This window comes from Lissotriton vulgaris, chromosome 5 (genome assembly GCF_964263255.1).
Source record: "Lissotriton vulgaris chromosome 5, aLisVul1.2, whole genome shotgun sequence".
Taxonomy (NCBI): domain Eukaryota; kingdom Metazoa; phylum Chordata; class Amphibia; order Caudata; family Salamandridae; genus Lissotriton; species Lissotriton vulgaris.
In genome coordinates this window covers 323,313,868-323,334,057 of record NC_141693.1, presented here as the reverse complement: position 1 = coordinate 323,334,057, position 20,190 = coordinate 323,313,868, and the positions used below count along the sequence as shown (strand labels likewise).

The 20,190-nt window shown below is 44.2% G+C and overlaps 1 protein-coding gene across 2 annotated transcripts in view; it reads right to left on the bottom strand.

The window, feature by feature from the left end:
• PRDM16 (PR/SET domain 16) overlaps nt 1-20,190 on the bottom strand; it is a 1,072,267-nt gene that overhangs the window by 83,106 nt on the left and 968,971 nt on the right. Inside the window, exon 1 of one of the 2 annotated variants that reach the window (XM_086921556.1) lies at nt 10,264-10,486. The exons of the other annotated variant lie outside the window; for it this stretch is intronic. Coding sequence (XP_086777682.1) covers nt 10,264-10,365 — 102 coding nt within the window. The 5' untranslated portion in view covers nt 10,366-10,486. Of the gene's footprint in view, nt 1-10,263; nt 10,487-20,190 lie in introns of those variants that run through there. 2 annotated transcript variants of the gene reach the window in all.

The following is a 20,190-nucleotide window of genomic DNA, read 5'->3' as shown; positions in this document are numbered from 1 at the left end:
TGAAAAAAGACTATACAGGGTGTGACCACGCAGTGTGTCAACTGGGACAGAAAGTAGGCGTGGGTATCAAAATAAAAGTGGCCCCATTGGCGAATCAGATAGCTAAACAAATTACCCACATTTGCAAATCTAGGCAGTTATCATCTTGTGAAAACACGCTGTATAGGTCTTTTGCAAGGTGTGAAGCTGCATGTCTTTATGCTTGCTGCAGGCAAGGTTTGTGGCGATATCAGGCAACTCAACAGTAAAACTGCTACACGAGTCAATAAAACAGACCCACAAACAGACAAAATAAGTGCCCACACCCTGAAATTTCAGACCAACTCTTCTGGCACTGCCAATTTTGTCCTCTAAGTTTGTCTGACCCCATTCAAATGCAGTGGAGATGAGAAAGAAAAGGGAAATTTTGCCCTAGATAAATAAGAAGCTAGAAGTGATTGATGACTGGAAAAATAAAAAGATGAAACAGTAAGGGATCACTGGAAGTATAAAGAGAAAGGATCTATGAAGGAGGTAGTGTTGAGAGCCGACTACTTCTGTGCAAATACAAATCTTACAGATATAGGATTGTGAAATATCATTGAGAGATGCAGTCATAATGAACATGTATTGCTGCAAGAGTAATTTACAAATTGAGAGTGAGATGTACGAGACTCGTATTAGAAGTAAGGGGAGAAACAACAGAGGGATTTAGAGCATATGAGAGTGATATAGGAGGAGGGTGAGTTAGCTTAGAGGCACTGGAGTTGAGAGTGAGTGGGATACAAAGGGAGTGATCGAGACCAAGGAGAGAGAAGTCCTGTGTAAGTGATATACAAAGGAGTAGAGAAAGTTTAGAGGGAATAGATAACGGTGAGTGCTATAAAAAGAACAAGAGTAGAGTGAATAGATAGCCGTTAGACTGATACACAATGAAGCAGAGCATATGTAGAGGAAATATGTGACTGTGAGAGTGATATGTGGTGATAGAGAACAAGTGTCAAGTGAATAGATTCAAAGAAAAATGGTTATGGTATACTATAGCCACACACTGTATAGTTCCTGGTGTAAGAATGATCCCTCCTGGGGACAACCGTATGTAACAACCCAAAAAGGGAACTTTGAAAAAGAGAAGAAGGAGCACTCAATTACAAACTCGTTCACAAAGAAGATGGATTCCGTTAACTCACATTGGTTTCAGTGCCCACAACAGGTCAGTATTCTGACTATTAATACATATCAAATAAACATATCCCAAGGCATCACAAACCATGTGTATTCTCTATATTCTTTCTTTTATTTCTCATTTCCACAAAAATGACGAGCATGGACACAACCAACGCGTTTCGTCCTTTAACATAGGGATTTCTTCTTCAGGGCATACATTTTGAAGGCACTACAAAAGTCCATTAGTCAGAAATTAAACAGAGTCCTTAGTAGCATTCACTGCAAAATACCCAAAATGTATTTTATGTATGCGGCCAAAACTAGAGAACATTCGGCACACCAGATTCCAATAATCTCCAAAGGCATTCAAAGTAATATATTTCTGGAATAAGTCAAATGCACACACACATCTCTTAAGGTCGTCTCCATATCTTTCAACCCGATGGACGCAAGTGTCAGAACGCGTGTATCTGAAAGAGCGAGTGAATAGACAATTGTCAGAGTGCTATATAGGGAAGAAGAGCGTGTGTAGAGGAAATACTTAACTGCGAGAGTGATATGCAGTAAGGGTGAGCAGGTGTAGAGTGAATAGATAAAAAGTGAGAGGGAGCTCAGTTTAGGAGAGCAGGTGTAGAGTGAATAGATAACTGTGAGAGTGATAAACAATGAAGGAGGGCAAGTGTAGAGTGAATAGGTACCTGTGTTAATAATACGCTGTGAATGAGAGCATGCATAGAGTGAATATATAACTGTGAGAGTGAAACCCAATGAAGGGGAGGAAGTGAAGAATGAATATATAACTGTGAGAGAGAGCCAATGATGGAGAGGAAGTGTAGAGTGAATAATGAACTGTGCGAGTGAAAAGCATTAAGGGTGAACAAGTGTAGAGTGAATAGATAAAAAGTGAGAGGGTGCTCAGTTTAGGAGAGCAGATGTACAGTAAATGGATAACTGTGACAGTGATTTACAATTAAGCCGGGCAAGTGTAGAGTAAATAGGTATCTGTGAGAGTGATATACAGTGAATGGGAGTAAGCATAGAGGCAATAGAAACCTGTGAGGGTGATATGCGAAGAAAGAGAACACCTTTAGAGTGAATACTTAACTCTGAGAGTCATACACAATGAAGAAGAGCAAGTGTAGAGTGAATAGATAGTTGTGAGAGTGACATACTGTGAATGGGAGCAAGAATAGAGGTAATAGAACCCTGTGAGTGTGTTATACAAAGAAAGAGAACACCTTTAGAGTGAATACTTAACTCTGAGAGTCATACACAATGAAGGAGAGCAAGTGTAGAGTGAATAGATAGTTGTGAGAGTGACATACCGTGAATGGGAGCAAGAATAGAGGTAAAAGAATCCTGTGAGTGTGTTATACAAAGAAAGAGAACACTTTTAGGGTGAATGCTTAACTGTGAGAGTGATACACAATGAAGGAGAGCAAGTGTAGAGTGAATAATTAAAAGATGAGAGTGCTTTACAATGGAAGAGATCAATCACAGGGGCAGGGATACATGTGAGGGTGATATACAAAGCAGATGGGGTAAACTATAAAGGAAATGGGAGCCTGTGAGTGATATATACAGTAAAGGTATGCGAGTAAAGTGGTACTGATACCATTGAGAGAGATATACTAAGAATGGGAGCAAGCGTGGGGGGTTGGAGGCATGTAATAGGCATCTACTAAGATGGGGGGCTAGCAAAGAGGCACTGAAGGTGTCTGAGAGTGAAGTGCTAAGTAGATGAGAAAGTGCAAGAGATAGATGTGTGAGTGATTCAAGTAAGAAGGATTGGAGAACTTTGAGGGCGATATGACAGAAGGTTGTACAAAGCAGGGAGGGAGAGCACACACAGACTGAAGTCCTGTGAGAGTGGGGTACAGGGAAGGGGTGCAAGCACTGAAGCATTGGGGTCCTGTATGCAAAGAAGGACATCAAGCAGAGAGGCCTGAGAGTGAAACACAAAGGAGACGAGTGAGCGTAAAGGGGTTCAAGGCCTCTAGACATTGTATACACAAATGAGGAGAGAACACGTGTCACGGTGATATATAAATGAGGAAATAAACCATAGAGGGGTCAGAGTCCTGTGAGCATAGTATGTGAAGGACGAATAAGCCGCAGAGGGCCTGGAGTCCAGCATGGAAGAAACATCTAAAGCATTGAGGGCGTTGGACGTGTGAGAGGGGTATGGAATGGAAAGGGGAAAGCGAAGACGGACTGGAGACTTGTGAACAGAGCAAGTGCAGAGGGATTAACCTCCTGTGACAAAGAAATACATAAAGGCGAGAAACCATAGAGGCCTATGAGGGACCTACATGGGAGGGAGCGAGAAAAAGAGGGATTGAACTTCTGTGAGCATGATATAGAAATTACAGAGCAAGCGCAGAGGGATTACAGTAATGTGACAAAGAAATAGATAAAGGTGAGACAGCATAGAGGCCTATGAGGGATATACATGGAAGGGAGCGAGATGAGGGGGATTGGAGTTATGCGAGCATGATATAGAAATTACAGAACAAGTAGAAACGGTATACTGTCAGGTGACAAAGAAATAGATAAAGGTGAGATGCATAGAGGTCAATGAGTGATATACGTGGAGAGGGAGACAGAAAAGAGGGACTAAAGTACGGTAAGTACGATATAACAAGGATGCAATTGTAGGGGGTTGCAGCCCTGTGACAAAGAAATACATAAAGGGGACAGATTAGAGGGATAAACATGGGAAGGGAGCTAGAAAAGACCTACTGAAGTCCTGCTAAGATGCAATATTTAAAGAAAAAAAAACCTAGAGGTATCAGAGACCTGTGAGAGGGCTCGATAAAGGAGGGAGAAAGGAAACATGGACAATACTAAAGTGAGAAAGCATGGAAGGTGGAGAGAGCTGTGAGGGTGACATCTAAAGGAGGGAGCAATGAAGCATGGACTGGAGTCCTACAAATATGTACTCATAAAGTGAGAAAGCATAGAGGGAGAGGAGAGCCATGATGATGATATACAAAGGAGGGAGAAAGGAAACGTGGACTTGAGTCCTTCAAGAGTGCAATTTTAAAGTAAGAACACATAAAGAGAGCAGAGAGCTGTGAGAGGGATATATACAGGAGGGAACCAGGAAACATGGACCAGAGTCCTGCAAAGGTGCAAATCTAAGGTGAGAAGTATAAAGGAATCAGAGACCTGTGAGAATGATATATAAAGGGAGAGCAAGGAAACATGGACTGGAGTCAAGAGTGCAATACTAAAGTAAGTAAGCATAAAGGGAGCAGAGAGCTGTGAGGGTGATAAATAAAGGAGGGAGACATTAAACATGGACTACAGTCCTTCAAAGGTGCAATTTTAAAGTAAGAACACATAAAGAGAGCAGAGAGCTGTGAGGGTGATAAACTAAAGAGGAAAACAGGTGTAGAGGAATTGCAATATTCCCAGAGTGAAATCTTTAAATACTTATTTCATACTTTTCTAGAAAGCAAGGTCTACTGGTGAATAAAGTGAAGTGATAAAATACCGAAATGAGAGAGTCGAATGCAATTAAATATAAATGTGTATTTACATAGATCGGTTATTCCCTACTTGAATTTAAAAAAAAGCCTTTCAGTCTACAGAAAGCTATAATTAAATCATCACTGTGTGTCCTACACTTATGGGAGGACTGCCCCCTTATCAACCTATTGCACTTTGTTTCACAGAGTGAGGATCTGATCACTTGCCTTGCTTGAACATGGCTACTGGGGAAATTTAGGCCAATGAGTATGTTAGTGTGTGTGTGTGTTTATGTGTGTAAACAGATAGACAGACAGACAGGCTGAAGGCAGGCAGACAGATAGATAGATAGATAGATAGCTAGATAGCTAGATAGATAGATAGATAGATAGATAGATAGATAGATAGATAGATAGATAGATAGATAGATAGATAGATAGATAGATAGATAGATAGATAGATAGATAGATAGATAGATAGATAGATAGATAGATAGATACGTGTGAGACCCCATATATGGTTCTTGCATATAACACCAAATATAAAGTGAAAGACTGTGTAAAATGCCCATACTAATGGCGAAGGCAGGCGTACCAAGGCCAACGGAGCACAACCATTACGACACAAGTATGTTCCCAAAGGCAAGGGTGTGGAATTTTGACTATCACGTTGTCGTACATGCAACAATGTTTGACAATGAAGTGTACAACGTTAGCCCATGGGTTGAGTACAGTAAAAAGACTGGAAAATAATGACACACAATTGTTATTTATTGCTAGAGGGAGCTGAGGGTCATAAACAGGCCGCTCATGTTTTTGTGTTGATCACAACGTAACCGCTTTGTACGGGTCTGGATATTCACAGTGGATGCATATGAGATATCTGAATATTGGGATGTCTTGAAATATCTATGTGGTTGCTGTGACATAACTGAACCCCACCAGGCCAATGGGCACATTGTAAATGTCAGTGGAGCATCGAAAGGGAGTTATTGTATCGTGTAATTCATTTTATCTGCCACTGATATGTTGAATGGTATGTGTAATCTGAAATAAAATAATGTGCAGTTCTAAAGCTGTTGGCTTTTCAATTCTTTAAATCCGAAATTCATGAAAGGGTGCAATTTCTATGTTTTGAAGAATATAATTTTGTATAGATGAATAAACGGACAGAAATGTAGATAGATAGATATAGATAGATAGATAGATAGATAGATAGATAGATAGATAGATAGATAGATAGATAGATAGATAGATAGATATGTAAAAGAAAGCTATTTATATTGTCACAGAGGTGTAATGATTGCATTTTTGAAAGTATTTGAGGCTGTTAATTCAATTAAAACCTCAAAAGAAAGTTAAATATTACATGTTATATTTTGAGGCTTCTCGCTGGATTACAAAATCCGTAATTTTCCGGAATTACGTCACTTCCATGAATTACGAGAATTGAAAACAGTGCTGCTTGTAAACTGACACCAAAGACAGACTTCGAGTGTGTAGACACATGCATCAGCCAAACACATAATTTTGATTTCACTACCCTTATATTGTTTGTTGCTTGGGACACATTGCTTGTGCTCCAGGAAAACAAAACGCTCTCTTCAGACTGGTGCGCCTGGCCAGAGTCCACTCGGCCTTTTAGCACTATGCAGCAGCGCACCGACTTCACAGCACACTCGTGTTTATTTTTAGGAGACGGGTTTGTGGAGGCACTTTTAAGCCCCCCTTCCAGTCGCTCCGACCACCACACTCGAGGCGACACAGTTCCCCGGACACACAAGTGTGAAAAGCGCCCACTCACTGGGAGGGCCCTGCACACTTTGGCGCTACACCCCCACAAAACATTAAGATTTAATTACACATTTTATTGCGCACTGACAATTATTTTCAGGTAATGAGAGAACAGGCAGGTACTTAGACGTTCAGCCCTAATGAAAGAAAACATGCTAATCGCCATAATGTTGAGTTTACCTTTTAAGAGATGCTGATGAACGCGATAAATAAATCTATATATTTACTTTTTTTTCTGTTTCCTGACTCGTCTTACCAGAGCATTTTTAAATTCACGGTCGCGCTTTTGTACATCATGCACTGCTTTGAAGGAGATAGTGGAAAATGAAATTGCAGTGTTTTTCTTTTATTTCACATATGTTGCATTCCGACTGTACAGCCGTGGCGCACTTATTTAAGTCGGCTTTTTCCCATTTTCGAACTTGACCTGTACATATGGGTACATTTTATTGATGCCCAGACGCCATGACCTCTTTTTTTTTATTTTTTTTTAACATATTTTAAATATAGCGGTGTCATCAGCTAGGGGTGTCACTGCGCTATACAGCATCATAAGGCACACAAGTCACCAGATGTAATTGTCGTATAGCCACATTCAGGGTTGTCGCTCTGGGTGCTTCGGGATGGCCTACCACCTCCGATCTAACCATTCTGTAAATCTAGGCATTTGAGCTCCATAGGACAGCTTCAAACAATAAATAGAATTCTTTAAAAAAATTAAATAAAGCGCTGTTACGCACTCGCGGTTTCACGGCGCTTTGCACCATGCTAGGGGGGCAGTCCCAACAAGCCACAGAGCGCGTGTTCCAAGAAGCCCTACATGTAAACGGGGAAGGGTTTTTCCTCTAGCTGTGCTGCGAGTCAGAGCGACGCGGATTTTCACCTACAAAGCTCTTAACAAATGCCCCGTATTTCATGTATTGATTTAGCTATCCCCAGTTCGACACAACACACAGGGGGGGGGGGGCTGCGTTTTTCAGAGGTGTGTTTGGGGAGGCAGAGGTGGGCGCGAGGGGGAAACATCCAACCGTATTGTAGTACCGGGACAGTTAACTATAAGATTCACTGCCGTTATTTTTTTAAGTATGTTGTCGTGGGGGCGCACTGTGAAGGGCATGCTGGAATAGCACGTGTATTACAGTGTGTTAACATTGTGCTAACAATGTGTGCAGTTCTTTACAATGTCCGGCAAAATATCACAATGTTCTTACTTTCCGTGGAATAATAAATGTGCGTGGGAGCTGTCTGAAAGCACTGACAGTTTTGTGGCATTTGATAAAACATTTTAGGTGGAAAAAGCAGTGCCTACTCATTTGCATTTAACTTTTCCTGTAAAGAGGTCCTTGTATTTGGGGGGAACTTAGAAGAGCGGTGCTTGGACTAGCAGCGACTGTTTCCTGCTAGAAAGCGCCCTGTGCTTCAGGCAACAAAGATCTTCAGATCGCTGCCTCCCATCTAAACAAGGCACGCTCAGCCTTTCATCCCTAAGAGGTCGATGAAACGCGTGCCGAGTTCAAGCGCCGATAGACCATTTATGCTCTGGTGGGCGCTATAAACACGGTCACTCTTTGATTTAAACAATGCTACTTCCCTGCCAGAATGTATGGGGTACGTTTGGGAAGGAGGTTGGGGGTACACACGCAGGGCTACATATCAACAGGGCCACCCACGGGGCACCCTTGTAACGCCGGACTCGCTGCATATGAACTGTCGCCCGCCGGTGTAACGACTAGACGCCAAGGGTTCAAACCGCACTGCTGATCAGCCGTGCACCAACATGGTTTGTGTTAAGCTTAATTTAGTAATTGCACAATTACTTGTCAGGAGGCAGACTGCTCCGAGCCCAACGCCAACCTACCCCCCCCCCCCCCCCCCACCCTCCCCCAATAATGCACGACTGTTTGTAACGAATATATTGTAAAGGTCCGGTCTCGCTTGACACTGAAAGAGTATAGCCAGTGCCATAAAGTCTGCCTTCGGAATGTTTTTTTTTTTTTGCACCAGACCAACATTGCAGCGGGTATCTGGGCGGTTTATAAAAATCCTACACGGATTGTACACCAGGGAAAGGTCACCCTGGAATCCCAGAGCTGATCCTGCAACGCATGATGGCAGCGAGCACGCAGCGCCTCGCGGCCCTGTGCTGGGCAGTAGCGCCTTCCCGACGTCCATCGTCTATTGATCGGCCTGAACTGCAGCAGCCTCCGCCGGGGGAGCTGGGGATCCGCTCCCTGCCAGGGAGGTCACACCAGGTCTGGCCTCCTCGAGCCAAGCACTGCGCCGAGGCCGGCGTTACTTCACTCGGGTGCCCGCTTGGAAGAGGCTGCACCGCCGCGGCCGGACGGACGGATGAACCAGGGCAGTCTCCTCGAGTCAGGGCGAGCTAGCGTCGAGGGTCACCGGCGAGGCAGCGTCACCGCAGACGGACTGACAGCGCAACTGTGGCTTGGTGTTCCGAGTACCACAAGGCAACATAAAGCCTGGTGTTACAAAGCCGGCCTCACGCACGGCCCAGGAGTTATTGTAATCAAATATTACGTGTTAAAGTAGGATGTAATATAACTGGATGTACATGTGTAGAAGTATATGTGTATATGCACACGTTAGCGCCTGCGTAAGTGCTTTGTAAAGTGCGCTTCGTGTCCTCAACACTCTCTCATTCTGTTTCTTTCTATATTCATGTGTGTGTATGTATAGGAGTGACATTATCCGCGTTCTCCTTGTGTTATTACTGGTAATAATTTCACTATTCTTAGGTTGTTATAATTAAAATCCTCACTGAGCTACTTCCGTCTACATCAGATGCCACTGGGAAAAAAAGTAAACTAATTAACATGTATTATGCATCTGCTGATATGTTTATTTAGGTTCAAGGTTACGAAAGTGCCTACTGTCAATGAGGGCGACCTACACATTCATCCCTGGCTTCCCCGCATCACCAAACTTTGTGATCCTGGGCGAAACATTTTGCGTCCCAATATTTCAATGAATGTGTCTGGCTCACTTTCGAGGCTCTATAAAGGAATCTAGATATTTAGAGCACCTTGAAGTCCAAAGGGGTCCAACAGACACATGAAATAGTTAAAATGCATTCCACACTGTTGGGCCAGACACAAAGTAGCACGTGCCTACGAGCGCACACTTCGCATGTTTCCGGAAGCAAGAACTTTTATTTAGCGCCGTGTCTTTTAACTATTTTTTTTGTTATCGCACTTTACAAAACAGAGCAATGCCTCGTACAACTAGCAGCAACGCCGGCGCTGGCCGTCCATGACCCCATCAAACGCAATTGCCCTTAGTCGTGCACGTGCTATGTCGCATTTTGCGCTTTGTTTTGAGAAATTGGTAGACTGCTAGGGACATGCTGAACGTTTCCTGCGCGTGAACGGGACGCGGAGTTGCCGCGATACATTCAAGTTCATTAATTCGGTTTAGACTCAGTACATGTGCAAGCTCTCGGTCCCACACGATGTGTGCGCGGCCGGATCAGCACAAAGGCTATCTGTTGCACAGAGTTCCAAGTTCAGCCACTAGAGGGCAGCCTTGGACAAGCGAACGGGAGCCTTCAATGGTGCGGCGAACCTGAGGCTTCCGATGAAGCATAAAACTCTCTCCCACCAACAGTCTTCAAAGAACAACGCGCACACTAACTGATTGTATAAAGTTAAGTTGCACAAAATACATCTCAAGCACGCCGGGCTCGACGGACGGATTCCACACACAGATTAAGTCCCTTATCGTAAACTGGCTAGAAAGCAGAAATCAACCGGCGGCAATGAAATAATAGGGCAGCGGAACATGCATTAGGGGGAATACGGGAGGATATTAATAATGATTTAAAAAGTATAACCTTTTTCCTTTGTGTGAGGCGCACCAGCTCGGAAATTTGAGACAAGTCCACGGCTTCCCAGCTGGCTGTGGCGGGTTCTGTGGAGTTGACGGCAAACACCATCCTTCCCGGATTGCGCGGCCGGCCGTGTGTGGTGCGCTGCCGGCGGCGAGTGTGCGGGCTCCGGGCCTGCCTGCGCTGATGCCACACGCACTGTCCTGCTAGCGCCGCATCCTCCCCTCTCGGCACATCCCCGGCGAGGTGGGGCCGCTGCACTCACTGGATGCTCTGCTCTCTGAGTGGCCCTCGGAGAATCCCGGCGCAGACACTCCCCCTAATCTCATCCGTGAGCTCCGATCTCTCCCCCCGGAGACCCCTCCCTGCATTCTGTGTCTGTCAGAGGCCGCCCCGACCCTGCCTGCTGCCATTCAGGAGGAAAAGGGAAGTTTGTTTGTTCGCACAATCTGCTCTCCAAGTTTTCAGCTGTCTCGCTGCCTCCTGTACTGCGTGTTTATTTTACAAATCGTTAAGAGTGCCCGGTCGTTAAAGCGCGCACTTAGCCTCCAAGCTGGAAACCTTACACAAAATACGCGTTAGAAGCACTAAAAACATTTTAGATTTTTTGTATCCATAACCGATCACCCAAGTTGCACGCTGTTACACCAGAAGAGCGGACCTGTCCGGCCATGGACACTCATTTTCTGCCCAGACGGTATATTTGTAGGTAAGATGAACCCGGCCCCGTTCGTGCCACATGCGCATTTTAAAGATTCCGAAACGCACTGAGGCGATTAAGCTCGCGTATTATGTTACGCAATTAAGTATTTGTTTTGCGCAGCTTTCGCCAATTTCTTGGCCTTTTGGCGTACACCACACCACGAACACGCATACATCTTTTCAGCGTATGCGCATTTGCAGAAGATTGCCATGACAAGGTACACAGTGACGTGGATCATAAAGGCTCCTCTAAGTGACAAGTCTGACACGGTCTGCGTGGTAAGGAGTGCGTATAGCTTTGTGAAATCTCCTTTACCTCTCCCATAGTGAATACCCAGTACGACCGGGCTCTCAAATCTCACACAAACATGTTGAGTGGGAGTATATCATAACGTAACGTAAAGTAACAAAGTAAAGTAACGTAACATAGGATAGCATAACGTAGAATGCCTTAAAGTAACATAGCAAAGTTACATAACATAGCAACGTGACGTAACATAACACAACGTAACGTAAAGTAATATAACGTAGGATAGCATAACTTAATGTGTCATAACATAGCATAGCAACATAACATAACATGGTATAACGTAATGTAGCGTAGCAATAAAAGATAGGACAGCATAACACATCGTGTCCTAGTGTAACATACGGTGACATAACATAACAATGTGTTTGTTTGTGTGTGTGGCTAGAGACTGGGAAAGAAGCTCGCAGACATATCTTAAATTCTGCAGTGCCCTGTGTAAGAGAACTAACCAGGCTTTTGTGTTTGCATTATATCTTTTTAAGATTGTAGTTTATACTCGAGTGTCCGTACTATTTTCTGAACGTCACATATTTATTTTTCCACTTATTTATTTCTCCGCGCTCATCGACTTTTCTCTCATGTCGCATCTTCACCTGCCGGGGAGATTTATGCCTGTGACACGTTTACGCACTTTACGAACCCTGTTATCGCCGAGCCGTTTTTTCCCATTACGCACAGGAGTCAGGATGTTTGCTTTGCAATAAAATGAAATGCAAGAATTTGCCATTTCGGTGCGCAGGTGCCAATACTTGGCGACTTCTGGCTTCATTGACGCGTTTTTTAAAAAGTTGTTTTACTTCGTGTACTTACTGTACAGAGTCAGAGGGGCCGGGGAATAAACCAGCCACCTCTGCCCGAGGCGCTACAGCCCATGAAAGGGGGCGGGCTAGGCGAGGTCTAACAGCACGCCTTCGGGGAAGGGGGGAGGGCGGGGGCTCCAGAGGTGACCAGCATTCCCAGCCCACAGAAGCCGACCCCTGGTCCTCCCCGGGTGAACCTGCAATGAGTTATTGCCGAATCGCCATTAAAATCTCTGTGCTTGCGCCGGGGAAATGTTTCCGGACACGTTTTACCATAAAAAGATAAGTTACGCTGAAAAGCCAATACGATTCGGGAAAACAATAATTGTAATCAATATTTATTATATATTTCTGCCTGGCTGCTTTCTCGCTGAGTGGAGCATAACTAGTTTTTCCGCAGAAAATTTTATTTTTCTTTAGAGACAGTCAAGCTGAACTGTTCTAGTCTGTGTGCTGCCCTCCATCCTTCCCAGAAACCACCACCTTCCGTTGTTTTCTACACAGGTACACTACGACATGCCGTGGGCCCCTAAGTCACATCAGCAGTATCACGGCGTGTGCTTGGGGAGCAAGGATGGAGAGGGTGGGATGGGGGGGGGGGGAGGGAGGGTATGGGTTTCGCCCCTGTTCCCCTCTTACTCTCCAGCAACCCTATGAATTAGCAAGCGGTCTGGCCAGCACGCGTTTCTCAGTTTTTCTTCCCCGTCTCTAAAATCGTGTTTCAAGTGTACCGTGCGTTCTTGTACACTTGGGCAAAGGATGCGGCATAACGACCGGAGCTGCAGAGTTCGGAACCAGGTTCGAGTCTCGGCGTTTGCTCAACATCCTGTGATTCTGGGCTAATCGCCTAATCTCCCTGTAAAAATGAATGTGCCCTTGTGTAATGTAACTGGTGCTCATGTAAAGCGCTCTGATAACTTAGGGTAGAGTTCGGGCTTTATAATGAGCATATTTCTGGACACACTTGGAGTGAATCATAACATCATTTTACTATACATTTTTATCCTGCCTATTTCAACAGAGCACACTAACGCAGCTCAGTACCGAGACTGTCTTGTACACAAGTTTTTCTCCATTCAAATGTCATTGTCAGACATCACGACATGTTCATTGTGCATCTTCCGTGCTCGATGTACCTGATCTGCAAGAGGCTTTTCACCTGGGGTGGGCACGCGATTGCACAACAGGGTATTCTCTTGTGACCAGAGAGCATGATCTGCTAGGTGCACGTCGACGTGGGTGCACAGGTGATTGCGACACAGGATAATCTCTCGTGCCCAGAGAGCATGAGCTGCTAGGTGCACGTCGACGTGCGTGCACAGGTGATTGCTACACAGGATAATCACTCGTGCCCAGTGAGCATGAGCTGCTAGGTGCACGTCGACGTGCGTGCACAGGTGATTGCTACACAGGATAATCTCTCGTGCCCAGTGAACATGAGCTGCTAGGTGCACGTCGACGTGCGTGCACAGCTGATTACACCACATAGTATTCTATTGTGCAAAGTACTCACCAACGTGGTGCACAGGTTAATGCACCCCAAGGTACTCCTTCGTGCCCTGGATGCGTGATCTGCAAGGTGCACTAAGCGGCAGCGCGCTTCACTTCTTAGTGTGCACAGGCGATCAGATCACATTGTATTCCGTCGTGCACGTTGTTCATGATGCACAATGCATATGCAGTGTGCGTTCAAGTCATAACCCACAGGGTATTCCCTCGTGCCCTGGGAGCATGGTGTGCAAAGTGCACTTCACCATGCGTACACAAGTCATCATATCATTACATCAAAGATTACTCCCTCGTGTCAGTGGTGTAACATACATGTGCAAGGTGTACTTCAACGTGTGAGCACAAATAATTGTATAACAGTATATTCCCTCGTGCCCGGTTCATAATCAGGTTTAAATTGGCTTGTCAGGTCTGTGGACTACGGTGCCACTGCACCTGCTGCACCAACGTAAGTTACACCGTTGACCGCAGGGTATTTATTCCCTCGTGCCTCACACTGCACGTGCGGCAGCGTGCATTGCACCGTTCCTTTAGAGGTCATTATTACATCACAAGATTTCCCCTCGTGCTCTGAGTGCAAGGTGCACGTCACCAGGCCTCCTTATTACGTCACATGATATCCCCCCCCCACCCCCCGCCCCCCTGCCAGCCTGCCTGATCGGCTAGGTACACGTCATCACCGTGAGGGCACAAACCATTACATCACAGGGTATTCCCTCGTGCCCGGGGTGCAGGATGTGCGATGCGCGCACCACGTGTGCCCACAAGACGTCACATCACAGGGTATTCCTCCAGTGCCAGACCTGAGAGGGGCACGTCGTCGTGCGTGCCTAAGTCATTATTACGTCACATGATATCCCCTCGCGCCAGGAGTGCACGGTCTGCGTGGGGCACGTCATTGACTGTGCGTCCCCAGGTGATGACGTCACAGGCTTGTCTGCCGTGCACGACAGCCGAGCGTTACTTGCAGGGTGCGCGTCTCAGTGTGAGCGCGAGCCGCCGCATGGCAGGGTATTCCCTAATTATTACATGATAAATGACCTTTTGAAAGAATCCGGAGTCCTCTCCCTTTCACCTGCAGCAAATGGTTCATTTGTCATGTGCTCAAGCAGGACAAGACCGGGGAGGCTCCAGTGAGCCCGTGCTTGAAAAGCTGGGCCATCCAGCCTGTTTGCTGAGCTCCTTTTACTAACGCGCGAGAGAGGGCAGTGCTTGTGTCAGGATGGGCCATGTCATCTTCATAAAACATTCATCATCTTTCACCTAATAAAGGAAAACTCGTGCCACGCATTTCATGTAATTGCCCATTCAGATGCTAATGGTTGCTGTGTATTTAGCCAACACAAAAGCTGTGTCCTCCAGCACTAGATAAAACAGACAGCTCTGTTTCTGTCGCTGGCCTGTATTTGCATTGTAATAATTACACAGGCAGACAGACAGTTGTGAGGCACAATGTTCACCAAGTAGTAATTTAGCAATAAGGCTACATGTGAATTAGAACTGATTGAGCGGCCTCTTGTGTGGCCTGTTGCTGGAGGCCCTGACAGGCTCCACCACTCTCTTACAGGGTTAACCTCAAACTGGCATTTTGTTTGGCCTACATCATTTACCCAATAGTTATAAAAGGGGTATTTTTGACTTTGAGCTTTATCCTGTTTTTATTAGCTGCTAACCAAAGTATCTGTGATATTGTTAAGTTAAAACAATTTACATAACATGACGGAAAGGGTTAAACTTTAATTGAAGTTTACACTGTTGGTAATTCTGACCCCGCCTTTCATCCTCCCATGGTCAATAGACTTAGCAGGATTGAGTTCAGAAATAATTAAAACTTTTATTTGAGTGGAAAGAGATAATGCTCCATGTAGCATGTGCCATCTAAGGAACAGTAATAATAATAATGATAAAAACAACATTAATGATAAAAATAGCAATAATAATACTACCACTACTGAGAATAATAATTGCATTGCCAATGATGATTATTATTATTGTATCAAAAAAAGAACTCTTGAGGTGCTAAATTAGGATTGTTATTTTTTTAAATAGTTTTTAGAGTATTATTAGTAAACAATTCATCAGGGATAACATAAAATAATATAATTAAAACGTTATTGTTAATGCTTTTCATTTGAAAGAGTGGGGTAAGTATTGCAAGAGACCACACCCAGGGTTGAGGAGGGTTGGAGCTACTCATAGCTATGCGCCTGATTTAGATCTCGGTGGACGGGTTACTCCGTCACAACAGTGACACATATCCCGTCTGACACAATATAACTCCAACAGCATATAATGGAGTTTATATTTTGGCAGATTTGATATCTGTCACCTTTGTGACAGCTTAACCCGTCTGCCAAGAACTAAATCAAGCCCAATACATTTTGTGCGTGAAGAATTGTGTGATTTACTCCATATAGAGTAAGAAACCCAAAATGTTACATGTTATCATTGAAACATGTAGCTATTGTGGCTTTGAAGAGATTTGTCAGTATAAGTAAGCAACATGTTTCGCCTCTTTTCTTCGACTGTCTTCTAGCCTGCATCAGGGTATCAACATTATAGTTTAACCTTTTAAGAAATGTTGTGATACAAAAATGGTGTGAATCTTCCTCCATTCAGATTTTATATAATGACTTCTTCAAATAGACTCAGTTTCTGCTGTTGGTCTTTTTTTTTTTTACTGAATTTCAATTACATTTAAAACAACAGTAACGTCTGTGACATTACTTTCATTTTCATTCAGTTTACAATCCAGCCTCAAAATTAGGTTTAGTTAGATTACAATACTGGTATCTCCATTCCTGATCACAATGTAACTACAAACTAAGGAGTACTTTCTTAATAAGAAAACAAAATGGCCCATGATTGTCATGTGACTGTCCTGTAAATATAAATGAATATTATAACTGTGCATAACTGCTGTTAAACTCACTGGTAACTGTACTTTACTCTATTTTACCATCTTCAAGATGTAGCCATCAGCGATGCACTATCTCTATTCCGCAGACAATCTTACATATGCATATAAAGCCAGTTTGCCCCCACCTTAAAAATAAAATGTTAATGAAAGGGGTTTTAAACCTTTTTAATTATCGATTCATTTTAATCCCCTGGACCAACCCCCAGGACTCTGACGAGTCTTGGGGCGGGTCCACGGAAGACATTGCTGGTGGGGGAGGGGTAATGCACTCCCTTCACTGCACATGAGGGTTTGGCCGGCTGTCTCAGGCTGGCCAAACCCTGATGTGCAGTGAGCTCTCACCAGCCCAGCTGTGTTGCTGGGGCATGAGCGAGCAGGTACAGGCTCCCAGACTGCCTGGGAGTGCAAGTTGCCAGCAATCAGGCCAATCCTGATGTTGCTTTCATGCAGCGTTATGATTGGCCGCAGCGCAGTCTGGGAGCCTGTGCTCAGATGTAGGAAGAGTGCGATGAAGTGGCCGATGGCGGTGTTGGCGCTGTTCAGGTAAGTTTGTCTTCTAGCACTTCTTGCCTGACCACTGAATTAAAGGCAGATGGGGTGGAACTTCTACTGGCTCTCCTTGGTGGATATTTTATTGCTTGGGGCTGGGCCACCATGTCTATGTTGTATCAGCAGGTGGTAATTGCAAGCAGATTCTGTCCATGGTGGCCAGGCATGAGGGATGCCAAGTGGTCGCAGTCAATCCTGCAGCTTTATCTGACAGACACACTTGCTTCCCTGCCTGTTAGTTTGGGAATTAATAGGATTCATCCATACAGGTGCAAAGAGGAAACAGAATTTGTAAGCTGTAGAGGCTAACAGAGTCATTGATAATATTCATCACCGTGGCGTGCACCAAGGGCCACCTTTTTGCAGGCCTTAGTGAATTTCTTAGCAAGCCAATGGTGGGGAGAATTCTAAGAAGTCACCAAGTTACATGAATAAGTGTGATCCTTAGCCAGAGAGCGAGGAGGAATCCTACAGATTCCTCACCCTTATAATACATACTCAAAAGATCATGTGGAAACCAAGGATTTTGCCATGAGTATGGGAAAGTTCGTAATGGGACTCATACAGTTACCAATATCCACGGAACCTGGGAATTCACTGGAATGCCGATATCTGAACTGCAATAAGTTTACAAAACATTGACGGATATCTGCACTGCAGCACATAAACAACAGAGCTGCAGGAGTCCTAGGGCTTCACGTGGCATGCAAGGAGCTAGCAGCAGGGATCTGCTCATGGTATCACTGGGATAGTAAACACAACAAGATGATGGACGGAGTGCTGAAACTTTTCAACCACTCACACCTAGTTAAGAGATCTGGGTTTAATCCATCGTTCTTTTGCTCACCACGCCACCCCAGTTTGGACCCAGCCAATGCAAATCAGTACTGACCATGCTCCTCATGGGAACAGTCCAGCCCGAACTGCAATGGCAGGTCCTCCCTGGACTGGAAACAAGCATCTTTGGACCTCAGGAACTTCGGGGTATCACCCCTCATCAGCCAGGATAGCTCGAATCCAGTGTCATAGTGAGCAAGGGGCCCATGTCTGGGCATACCCTTGGACATTTAGGGCGAACACAGCAAACACCACAACTGTTTATAGGATAGTGCCTTGCCACAATTGGTTCTTATTGGTGCTGGCAGAACATGGCATCCGCTTGGGGGTAACTCTGCAGTATTAATGTCCACCACTGCCCCATCACTGTGTGGTTCTCTTCTAAATTAGGAGGTGATGCAATTGTATTCCATGGCATTAAGTGACCTTGCAAATTTGGTTGGCACTTTCCATGTACTGCAACATTTCTTGAATTATATTGTGAAGTATGTAACAAAAACTCAAAGTAATTATCAGTGCTGTGGCCAAGCACATATTTTTTTTACTATGGCTGAAACAACAAACTTAAGAAAAATTATTTTCAAAACGCTGAATATTTTCCAAATTTTGATAGCAATGGGCTGAAAAAGTGCTAGCTCATCTAATCTGAAAAGTTTGAAAGATTATTTATACAAATTAGAGGCATTCATTTATTATAGCTTCTTCTTAAATTAGGGATGTGTGTGCCAAAAATGGAAAATTAGCAAAATTAAGGGTTTTCGAATATCAAATATTATTATATAATTCAGGTCTAATTCCGATATATGACGAAATTACAGGGGCTCTTTAGCTGGTGAGAAGTACACGTCAGATTTCTTTCTCAGTATACTCCACAGCACACTGAAACTGTAATTGCTCAACAAAAGTACTACGAGGAATAGTCATTGATAGGAAAAAGTAATGAAGTTGATATCGGGTACATATTAACAAGAGGTGGTTATGATAATGGCCAAACCTGCCATTACCGAATGAGCATGAACCGCTGTAGGTGTTCTCCAAAAGGGAAACATGATACAGATCGTTAAAATAAGGATAGTATATGAATACTATCTAATAAAACAAAGAGCTGTCAGGAATATAGACACATTTGACCATGGTGCTCCTGTGTTGCTTTCCCACGAGTTTCTTAACAACGCGGGTGGAACAACAAATGGGTTGGGGAGAGGATGTAGCCTGGTGGCTAGAGCTGTTGACCTCGAAGCTGGGGAACTGGGTTTGATTCTCGGCAGGAATGCTCAACAATCTTTGATTCTGGGCAAATCACTTAATCTCCCCATACCTAACAAAATGAATGTGTTCGACTGTAGCGCAATTGGTGCTCATGTAAAGTGCTCTGATACCTTTGGGTCTAGTGCCGCTTTATAAACTTCGATGCGTTTGAACCACGCAATCCCTTTTCAATGCAACTCTTTACAATAACGTTCCTTAGTGGGGTGCTGGACTTTGGAATAATATAATTTACTATTCCAACTCCAGTCCCCCAACAGTAGGGAAAGCATTTGACTTTAAAGACCAACACTGCTTTACCTAACGCATGTAGTTGCGTTGTAAATGGAATGTGTGGTTTAAACGCATTTTCTGTTCCTCCTGCTAATACTTGTGAAGGAACTGTCTTTACAACAACTTGGGAAACTGTATAGCTCCACTCGCAGGCGAAGATAACATCTTTTGACAAAACTTTTAGTTACATACATGGAGTTCCTCTATTGTAAGCTGGGATTTAGAAACTAATGGTAAAGCAAGGGAGTGTATCACATTGTGTGTCATTTAAATTGGGAAGGGTTCTTTTCTGACATTACATTCTTACATCTCTTTCACAGTGGACACTACCGCCCCTCCATTCAGGGTGCCACTACAGACCAGGCCAACCTAGGTATGAAGTGTGAAAATATGGGTTGACTCTCACTGAAGCATCATCTTTGAAATGAACTCAATTGATAAAAGTGATTTTCATCTTCTGTGACTAATTGGGAATGGAGACGGGGAGGGAGGCAGAGGGTATAGAAAGGGGCATGCGTCCTGCAGAATCCTCCTAGCCATCACAATGTTGAAAACTGCATTGCCTCCAAAAATCAAAATTTATAGATGCCAGGACAACTCCCATGGGGTCCGATATATAAAGGTTCAGGCCACAAAGCAGTGGCTGTTTTTGCCCTATGGTGGGATGCAATCCGATTTTTGATGCTGCTGTGGATGTGTTAATCTGTCACACTGCGAAACCGTTGTTGCAAATCACAATTAGAACATTGGAATGTTGAGCGTTCCAT